The sequence below is a fragment of the Syngnathus acus genome, chromosome 24, assembly GCF_901709675.1.
Source record: "Syngnathus acus chromosome 24, fSynAcu1.2, whole genome shotgun sequence".
NCBI lineage: Eukaryota > Metazoa > Chordata > Actinopteri > Syngnathiformes > Syngnathidae > Syngnathus > Syngnathus acus.
The window spans coordinates 32,796-42,420 of NC_051108.1; the positions used below are offsets into that span (position 1 = coordinate 32,796).

General features: G+C 53.6%; 2 protein-coding genes across 5 annotated transcripts; both read right to left on the bottom strand.

Moving 5' to 3' along the window:
* Positions 1-50: 50 nt before the first annotated feature.
* vta1 (vesicle (multivesicular body) trafficking 1) lies at positions 51-4,633 on the bottom strand. 2 transcript variants are annotated; one of them, XM_037243994.1, is made up of 8 exons: positions 4,401-4,631; positions 3,093-3,187; positions 1,862-1,989; positions 1,716-1,791; positions 964-1,078; positions 627-824; positions 492-563; positions 51-282 (listed from the first exon to the last, which is right to left on the bottom strand). In XM_037243994.1, exons 1-8 carry the CDS (start codon positions 4,489-4,491, stop codon positions 137-139), a joined length of 921 nt encoding a protein of 306 aa, XP_037099889.1. In that variant the 5' UTR covers positions 4,492-4,631; the 3' UTR covers positions 51-136. The 2 variants fall into 2 exon arrangements, with proteins under 2 accessions (XP_037099889.1, XP_037099888.1); XM_037243993.1 differs by having other exon boundaries at positions 492-824; positions 4,401-4,633.
* A 1,005-nt stretch (positions 4,634-5,638) lies between these two features.
* On the bottom strand, positions 5,639-9,625 carry gje1 (gap junction protein epsilon 1). 3 transcript variants are annotated; one of them, XM_037244006.1, is made up of 5 exons: positions 9,389-9,625; positions 8,756-9,313; positions 7,617-7,799; positions 7,352-7,549; positions 5,639-7,119 (listed from the first exon to the last, which is right to left on the bottom strand). In XM_037244006.1, exons 2-5 carry the CDS (start codon positions 8,783-8,785, stop codon positions 6,922-6,924), a joined length of 609 nt encoding a protein of 202 aa, XP_037099901.1. In that variant the 5' UTR covers positions 8,786-9,313; positions 9,389-9,625; the 3' UTR covers positions 5,639-6,921. The 3 variants fall into 3 exon arrangements, with proteins under 3 accessions (XP_037099901.1, XP_037099903.1, XP_037099902.1); XM_037244008.1 differs by having other exon boundaries at positions 8,760-9,313; positions 9,389-9,623; XM_037244007.1 differs by lacking the exons at positions 8,756-9,313; positions 9,389-9,625 and adding an exon at positions 8,644-8,749.

Genomic DNA, 9,625 nt, shown 5'->3' on the forward strand with positions numbered 1-9,625 from the left:
GCGGCCGTTGTTGAGCTGCCGTCTCCATCCAAGCTGCTGGCGGCTAGCCGGCGTGCGTGCATGTGCGTGTGTGTGCGTGCGTGCAGAGCTGATGAGATGGTGCAGATAGACGCAGCCAGACGGACAGACAAAGGAGTCATTCTTTTCCAGTGGTGAGCAGTTTGAGGGCCTTCTGGAGGTTGTGGACAGCCGTGGGCACGTCCTCGTACTGGAGGGCACTGCCAGCGTACTTGCAGTACTTCTGGGCCTTGGTGAAGTCCTCGGCCGAGAGGCGGACGTCACCTAGGGGGAGGGGAAGAGGTTGCCACTCGGGCCCGGGCTGAATGAAAGGGGAGGCATCGACACGACGGCTCGGCCTTCAGCGAGAGCGTTGCGTGCACCGCTGATTTGTTGATGAGCAGCATCGACCTGGCTCGCACGCGCGTGTTACGTGTCCTCTCTGTTTCAAGTATGTCGCTACGCTGCGGGCACTTTGACAGGCGTTTGCTGACCTTGCTGCTGGCCCGTCGGGAGGTCGGCGGCGTGCGCGGTGGTCCTGGCCGTCGGCACCGGTTTGACGGCGTCTGTCGAGTCGCACGACACGCGTGAGCGACCGTCCGACCCTTCGCTGAGGTGGGCGTGGCTACCTGCTGGCGTGTTGGCGGGGGCGTGTGCGCCGGGGGGGACGTGGACATTGCCGAAGATGGAGGGGGGTCCCGACGGTCCCGATTCGGAGCCCGCCGTGAAGCCGATGCCCGGCGCCGCGGCCCCGCCCGCGTCCTCAGAGGAGACTCGGAAGGAGCCGCCCTGCGAGAAGGCGTGACCCGAGAAACCTTCATCGCCATCTGGAGCGCGCCGCACATGAAAAATGGGGATAAAAGAGGAGATAAAGGAGTACACGCGTTGCCCCTCGGCGAAGAGTGCCGCACGAGGTTTAGCAAGAGAGCGAGCGATCCGGTGAGCATGCTGACGGCGATGGCGCACCCGCTTCCTGGTCCAAATCCATGCCGGTGGGGCCGGCCTCGGGCGTCTCGCCGTTCTTCAGGCAGTTGTGGATGTATGCGGCCTTCCAGCGGGCGTACTTCCTGTGCTGGATGTTCTGGGTAGTCAGTCCGTGGGAAAAAAGAATCATACATCACTGTCCATGTTAGCAATGTGGCTAGATTTCACGTACTTGCTAATTCCACGCTAAAAGCTGACTCCTGTTACGCAAACCAAGAGTTTGAGGTCAAGAAAACAGACAAAAGCTCCATCGTTGCCCGATTGAGACGCCTTCCCGCCTTACGTCATGTAAAAGAAAAAAAACAAACGGCAGTCATACACACTGTGGTGGACTGGGAAGTTTTTTGGGGGTTTGTTTTACAGAGTGCTTGGTCAACTTTTAATAAGGTTCTAACATGCCCGGCCGGGTGTAACGTTTAGAACGGTGCCAGAATGTCGGCTACGAGCAAGGTCGCCGCGCGGGCGTGTGGCGAGTCCACGGAACGGCCCGGTGCTGCTGTGAGGAGATAAGCCGCACTCGGATGTTTTTCCAGGGTCGAACTGAGGAACAATAGTGGCTCGCTGGTGCCGAGGCGTGTTCTGAACTTTAGTTGTGTTGAACTAATAATCGCTGAAACAACGCGCGCTTTTTCCTGTGCGGCGCTAGCAGAAAAGAGCAAAGGTGACCGACCGACTTGTATGTCGCACGCACACGAGTGAGTAACAAAGACAAGCGCCGCGTGAGTCGGGCTCACCTCATCGGACAACTCTCCGAAGACGGAGAGGACGTCCAGCAGCAGACTGGCCGTGTAGAAGGACTTGATCATGTTCCTGTGTGCAGCAACATTTAATGACGTCACAACATGCTCAACGTTGTGAATTCAAAGTTACTCAAACTTACTTGTGGAATCGTCCCGCTCGGTCCTCGTTGTCGGCGTACAGGAACATCTTGAGGGCGTAGTTCTCAATGTGGGCGTTGCCCACCACCTCCTGAGTGATGGAGTCGTTGTCGCTCAACTCCATCTTCATCTGCCACAAAAGGTCACGGCGGCGGTGAAGGCACGAGTGACCTTTTACACTGACTTCCTGTTTGCGGCCAGCGCGGTTAGCGGAACACGCCTCAAGTTTGCCCTCAAGCAAACTTTGTGAAGCAGGTGGGGGGGGCCCTGAATACAACCACTGTCCTCTCACCTGCGCGCGCAGGTGCCTGCGGAAGGCGCAGCATAAAGGAAAGACTGTGTCTTGGGTTTCGCTCAAAGAAGAGCGCGTTGATTGACCAGGCTGTAGCGCACCAGGCGGACCCTCACGTTTCACACCTCTGGACACTGTGGCGCCTTTTCCCTCGTGGGAAAAGGGGGGAGGGAGGATGGGGTCTTCTGCTGCACGCAGCCTGGCACTAATTAAGCGTCCTTTCTTTCACACTTTGGACATTGGCGTCAACTGTCTGTGATGTCAGCACATTGAGCGTCCGCCCACGTGTGACAAGTGGACCTGAAGACACAGCTGATGATCATTACTGCCAAACACACTCTGGAGTCATTACACTTGCCAGCAGGACACCCACATCCGCTGCTTTCATGCTTTCGTGTCCCGGAGCAAGGAAAGCGCCGCCGAGCTCCACGGCGTCAAGTCGTCTCTGCGTCATCGAGACGCCTCCGGTTATCACACTTGGTTTTTTTCTTCCCCCTTTTGTCGCCGTTTTTAGTTTGACTTTGGTAAAGAACCAGAATTAGTAGTTTGAGCAATGTTTTCTTTGCGGTCTAAACTTTCACGTAAAAGTTAAGCAGGCGCTTTTGCCACCGCAGATGACATCAGACTACGTGTTGCCGCCGGGTTCCGCCCCCTTCCTGTCCCAACAGGCCCCCAAAAATCAATCTCGCTTTCTGGCGCTTCCTCGCATAGGCTCGGGCGCATCCATCAGGTGAAGCGCCGACGTGGAATTGACTCCGAATGTGCGCAATTGTGTGCGTCGGTACTTTTATCCTCACGGCTTCTATTTTGGAACAGTGAAGATGAAAGAAACTTGGACATGCATTTTTTAGCTTTGACTTTGGAAAATACAAAATGACATAGGCGGACTTTTACGTCGGCGTGTACTGGCAGAAGGACTGAGGGGGACGGACGAGACTCACCGACTCAAGCTGGTCCATGAGCTTGACGAGGAACTTGCGGCACTCAGGAGTTTTGCTGTCCAGCTTCATTCCCGTCTGCATGGCGTACAGGCGGCCTGTCCGCGGCCCAAAGAGAAAAGAGTTCAACACTCGACAAGACACAAGACGGTGAAAGCAAAAGTTGGAGAAACAAGCGAGCGTACTTTGGACGGACGGACGGACGGACGGACGGACAGACAGACAGACAGACACGGACTGCACTGCGTCACGCTGTCATTGTATTAGTAAATACTTGATACGTCTCTAAATTTTGCTTGCGAGTCAATGCAAGAAATTGACGACTCGCATCTCGGAAACTGACGCTTTGTCCCAGCAAGCTGGTGCGCATTCCTCACGGCTGACGTCACCGGCGTGACGTACCCGTCGATCGGGTTTCTTTGGGCACAGCGAGGCAGCTCTATTTGGAGAGCGCGTTAGGTGCGCCGCGTGACGACCGAAGGCTAAGTTACGTACGTTTACCCTATTGAAACGGTTATTAGGCCGTGGCCGGCGACTCGCCACCTAGCGTTAGTTATTCTGCCGCGTATTGTACCGCGAGCGATGGTGAAAGTCAGCCAACTCTTGCTGTGACGGTGTTGGCCCAGAAGGCGCTACCCTGTTCCTTCTCGTCACAGTTTCAAAATGTATTTCTGCATACGTTACCTTGTACGCTTATCCTCACGACATACTTTATAAACTGTCTGGCAGCCAGTCGTGTATCGTAAACGAGCCCATTTATTTCATGTGTTTAAGAATTGAGCAGTTATGCAGCTGAACAATTTTGACCAACAAAATGAATCCGCAAAATGATTAGGGAGCCACAAAGCTAAAAGGTTGTGGTTAAGGTAAGGAGGTCAAATTACTCACCTAAAAAAATAGGTTGGATTCGAGTCAAGAAGGGCTTAGGAGTTTAACGCGTTTAAATGGTTGGGATACAAAGCGAAGGGTAAGGGAACAAAGTGAAACAAAGCTAAGGTCAGGTTAAGACTAGGAAACACAAAGTTACTGGACTGACGTTTCCCCAAACAACCACAGCTGGAATCGGTTGCCCCGCGACCACTTCAGGGTACAGTCAACCCGGCTCAGCCGGTTTCGGCTAAGGCACCCCGGCAGCTCCCCAAAATGAGGGTTGGGTACACGGAAAGAGACGATAATGCCGGAGACGACGATGACAAAGCATATCAATTTCAGTCTCGCTGTGGGGTTAGGGCTAGTCGGTGCTGTGAAGGAGTCGGGCAAAGAAAAGTTAGCGCTTAAACGGAGCTAGTGTTAGCCTAGCCGCACACTCACAGTAGTAAGCCACCACAGGGTCGCGCTTCTCGTGTTCTTGGGCGGTCCGCAGGTGGTGCTGGACTGCTTTGAGCTGGGCCGGTACCGCCATGGTATTCGCAAACGAAAACTACACGGTCGAGTGGGTCGTTTCGTTCGTCTTGTTGTTGTTGCTGCTGCTGCTGCTGCTGCTTGCTGCTGCTGTTGGTGGTTGGACCGCGGTAGCGGGGACTTGTTCTTGTTTCGTTTTCCGGCGGGAGGAACCAGCTTTAGGGCGCATTACCGCCACCTACTGTGTTGGAGTGTGAACCACAGGTGCATCAGTTTTGTTCATCAGAACTTTACCTGTTTGTATTCTTCCCACCAAATTAGACATCTAAAAAGAATGTTGTATTCGTTTGGTGCGGTTCCTCTTCAGACATTTTGTACATTTTGCAAGTCAAGTACACACATCCACGCTTGTGCTCCCATTGGACAGCAATGACCAGGGCAGAGCGGCACACAGAGCAGACCCGGAACTGAAGGAAAACATACGAGTGCTACGCGCTGCGTTCCTGCTCTTTGAAAGAGCGGTTACGTTTAGCCACAGATGAGCTCAGATGCGTTGCCACTGTCGGTCAGCACCAACATGGACCTCTTCCTCCGCTTGAAGCTACCTGACCGGCATTACACGATGTGCAATAACTATTATTTACTTCCTGTACTTACCTATTTCATGTTTATATAAATAGCCATATAGTATATATTGTAAATAAGATTCTTTCACTTTTATTCATTACGGCCCCTTTATACTTCTTCATTTTTGTTACGTTTATTTTTGGGGATTTCTTTTTTCTACATTCTCACTGCACTGGAAAAGGAGAAGCTCTCCAATTTCGTTGTACAATTGCATCGTAAAATGACAACAAAGGGCATTCTATTCTATTCTATTCTTAAATGGAACTAATGTACCGACTCTGTTGCAGCCAATGAAATAGCGCCACCTGTCGTCATAGCTCCGAATAAATCTCGGAACCGCTCATAAAAACAACTCATTCCAAATTGTTTGGAACGAATGCAACCACTGCGTAGTATACTAAAATATTCTATGAATATCGATTTTTGCTATGGTAAATATTGGTAGGGACTACTTTGTATTCCCCAAATATGTCCCTACCAGCTCGATCTATGGTGCACACGGTCCTTCAGGACTTGAATAAGCATCAATGGTGAAGTGAAGCAGTTATTACAATCAAGCAAGTGACAAAGACCAAAAGAAGTCCAATATGAAAAATTCGGATTTATTTGAAATGTATGAATCAGTCACTCATTCCACACGTCTATAGGTGATTCACAATGAACTGAAATAAATTAGGAACATATTGAAGCTGCTGGGCTAACAGCCAGCTACATGAGCAAGTTGAAGCTATTCGCCGTTGAGCACGTCAAAGGGATCAGTTGCGTTAGCACCTCGATGGTATCGACTCAGTCGCTGAGGTAGTAGTCGCCGCGTTTGGGTGACTGGATCATGCGACGCGAGGCCATCTCCTCGGTAGAGTGTCGGCTGATGAGCGGCTAGCGATGCCCCGAGTAGGGGATGATGTGGGTGAAGCCAGAATGAAGATGTACGTATAGCAGCCGCCAGCGACACAAACGTGCGCGCGCGGCACGCGCACACGCACGCACGCAAAACGACCGCAAAGAATCGCGACTAGCTTAGCGCCAGACAGGTTAGAGTCAGGGTATTTGGGAACCCGCGACTCATCATCACGGATTGGGATCGTTTCAACCCGAAGCGTGCCGCTTTAAATGCGAGTTTGTTTGGAGCGCCGCAGAGTGAATGAACAATGTCACAATGTGGCGGTTTGGCTGAGCAGCAAGCAAATCCTACCAGCATCCGCTTACATGCGCAAGGAAACAACAGCGGCGCCTTTGAGAGCATACAAAGTGATCGAGCCGCTTTTGTCTGCTGATGCGAGTTTGTACCTGAGATGAAAGACAGATGAAACCTTCACAACCAAAAGTTGGATGGATGTCTGATGAAGGAAATAAAAGTCAAGCGTTGACATTGACAAGAAGTAAATGTGCGCCAAAGGGTCGCAAACACTCAATGTTGTTCAATGGAATACATAAGCTCAGACGAGTCCGCGATTCCACTTCAACTGAATCTTTTCCCACAGATACGACCGGTCAATTGTGATTTGAACGTAAACAACGATTCGGGACAAAAACTATCTGAAAGTACACAAAGCCTTTCTGTCAAACTTGAAATACTTGAAAGTCATCACAGTCCTTTTTGGGTCCTATCTACAAGTGTCTTTCTGTCGATGTGGGAAAGGTCGCGATGGGCTGGAGACGGCCACCCGCTCGCACGCACGCACACACACACAGGTACCTGTGGTCCGGAGCCAAGAAGCTTCTTGAGGGATGAGCGGGCGTCCCGTCGTCAAAGTACGCCACGCGTTCCTTTTGTCCTCCCGCTTGTCCCGTGGGGTGAGCTCCCTCGGGCAAAGACGGACTACTTCTCACTTGCCCGACCCGAGAGAAACGACGGCGGTTGGTGTCAGTGGTTGTTGAGATAGCCCAGTCGTCTGCAGAGGATCTCAAAGATCTCGGCCACGCACAGGAGGATGGTGATGACGGTGAAGGTGTACATGGCGCTCAAGAAGATGGTTTTCTCAAAGTGTTCAGGCACCATGCACTTGGTCACGTTGAAGGTCTTCTCCAACGCACTGGCATCGCACATGTAGAGCGGGTGGACCTGAGGCACACACACAAAGGATGCCGCTCAGGTTGGATTTTGCCGCGAGCCTCGCCACCCTCCGACGCTCAAGGCCTGGCAATTTGAGACAAAAGCGCCGCCGCTTTGCACAGAAGAACTCGGCGCCCATTCCACGTCCATCGTCGGCCATCCGGGTCACGGCGATCCACTGAAGTTTACGACCTGGGTGACTGAAAGCGGAGCAAACACTCACTGTGGCGCTTTTTCACACCTGGAAGCCAAAGAGATGACTCTGAAGCCAGAAGGCGATGACCTCCAAAATGATGCGCAAGAGAACGGAGATGATGTAGAAGACGGTGTAGACGGGTCGCTCCAGGATCTCCTCCTGGTCGATGTTCTTGCAGGCGGCGTAGAGGTGGAACACGGCGCCCGGAACCAACACCGTGACCAGCTGCAAAGCCCAGAACACCTGCCAGGCGGTCGCATTGTCATTTCTATCCAGCAGATTTGCGCCCACGTCAGCCCGTCTTCGGTACCTGCGGCGTTATGGGTCTGAACTGGTTGTAGCAGTAGAGGTTGAGTTCCCTGCGATCCGGGTCACAGCTGAAGTGCAGTGCTTCATTTCCGTACACGGCGAAGCCCAGAACTCCCAGGAAGAACATCCGCACCGAGCCGAAGAACAAGGTGTGGAACTGGCCGATCACCGTCGGAGGCCTGAGCTGGAAGGCACAAGCGCAGGCATCGACAGACGGACGGACGAACGGACGAGAAGAGCGGACAGACGGGGGTGCCCGGCCGGACGGCCGGACGCGTGAATGTTTCTTTGGTTGGCCCTCAGCTGAAAGCTTTTCAGCGTGCCACACAGAGCCTCCTCCCTCCATCAAACAACCTCCTCCTGAGCCCGGTTTCACTGTTTTGCTTTGGGTCTGCCCTCGCTCACCCCCCCCCCCCCCCCCCCCTTCCACCTTAAGTCTCACTCCACGGCCGGCCTCCCCCTTACAGATGTCGTCGGTGTGACTTACGCAGCCCTCGTAGAAGTTCTTGATGTAGTTTAAGGACATGTTTGGGCCGTTGGTCTGCGTCCGGGGCACTTGTGGGCCCACGTGGCAGCGGGCGCACAACCGCCCTCTGCCTGCCCGTCCCCATGCAAAGCCCGTGTCAATGCATATTTGGGGGCCTTTTATCTGCATCAATTGACTCGCTCAGTGGACACAGTAGGGTCAACAATGGCCCCGCGGGCTGGCTGCTCCCTGCATTCTAATCCCCACAGGACTCTGTCAGCGAAAAACTCAACCTCCAACGCTCACCACAAACATGCGACAAAGACACAACGCGGGCCTCTTTGGGCCCGGGCAACGTCTTCCCGGGGCTCCCCCGACCGGCCGGCCCGCTGGCCGGCCTCCCGTCCGTTCGTCCTGCGCTCGCACGCAACACACGTCAACGCTCAAATTGGCGCCATCCAGTCGAGCTCGAGGCTGGCGCCCCTGACGAGGCGACGCGACGCGACCGGCCGGCGGAACGGTGAGAGGAAAACACAAAAGTCAGAAAGCGACGACAACACACCCTGCACTGCAAATACTTCTGGAAGAGCATTGACGAAGCCGCCAAACAACGAGGTCCCGCCGAAGCAAAGCAACACTACGCTTAGCGGCAAAGAAAAGTCAAGTCCACACACCAACCGTAATCCTGGCGGCGTGTTGTTCATCCCCCCCTCTTTTTTCCACTCGCAGGTCCCAAACGCATGCCGGTCCGGGGCGCCGTGGAGCCCGGGGTCAAGTTGAGGCGCCACGTCCGGCCCACTTCCCGCCGGCCCTTTCACAATCGCGCGGAGAGCCGCTCGCTGCCGGTGGCCCCGACCGAGCCGCCCCCCTTCTGCCAAAGGACGGACGGGCGCGTCCCTGCGCAAACGAGCCCCGCTACAAGTCACGCCGACCTTGGCGGAGCGGGCCCGGTCTCCCGTTTGAAGCTCTTATTGTGGCGCTCCGAAACCGCGGCTTCCTGCGCGTGTTGCCCCAACTCCGGCGTGTGACAAAGCCTTTTGGTGCGGTCATGTGACCCCGGTCGGTAATGGACAAACACTCAGGAAGAGGAAGCTGTGTTGGGGGGGGGGGGGGGGGGGGGGTACGCGTTTGGGACTCGGGGATGGGAATATGAACCAGGGCCGCTCTGCTGCGTCTTACAAATCAAATTAAAGGTTCGGGATGGGCCAGAGAGGGAATAGGCTTCTATCTATCTAAGTGTCTTTGGGTTTTTGAAAAGCGCTATACAAATTTAATGAATTATTATTATTATTATTATTATTATTCACTCTTGCACTGCATGGGAAAAATAAAAAATCCAATTTGGTTCCACCGGATTGGCTTAATCTGAACATGTGCATCCGCCGATCCTGTGTGGAATTGTCTTTCCATTTTAACTTGACGACTGTGACGAGGTTCGCAATGAATCGACGAAGTGGGATGAGAAGACTGAGCAGGGGTTATAGCTGAAGTAGGCGCGCAAAAAGACGACGTTGAGCAGAGAACGGAAAATCTGCGAATTAAGC

What these genes read in the sequence shown, in the direction of transcription:
- gje1 (XM_037244006.1), bottom strand. Translation starts at nt 8,785, where the DNA reads ATGAACAACACGCCGCCAGGATTACGGTTG. An exon ending in CGCCGCCAGGATTACGGTTG is followed by an intron (nt 7,800 to 8,755) that starts GTGTGTGGACTT and finishes TGTGCCTTCCAG; the next exon opens with CTCAGGCCTCCGACGGTGAT. An exon ending in GTCATCTCTTTGGCTTCCAG is followed by an intron (nt 7,120 to 7,351) that starts GTGTGAAAAAGC and finishes TGTGTGCCTCAG; the next exon opens with GTCCACCCGCTCTACATGTG.
- vta1 (XM_037243993.1), bottom strand. Translation starts at nt 4,491, where the DNA reads ATGGCGGTACCGGCCCAGCTCAAAGCAGTCCAGCACCACCTGCGGACC. An exon ending in TCGGAGAGTTGTCCGATGAG is followed by an intron (nt 1,079 to 1,715) that starts GTGAGCCCGACT and finishes CTGACTACCCAG; the next exon opens with AACATCCAGCACAGGAAGTA. An exon ending in CCCGACGGGCCAGCAGCAAG is followed by an intron (nt 283 to 491) that starts GTCAGCAAACGC and finishes CCCTCCCCCTAG; the next exon opens with GTGACGTCCGCCTCTCGGCC.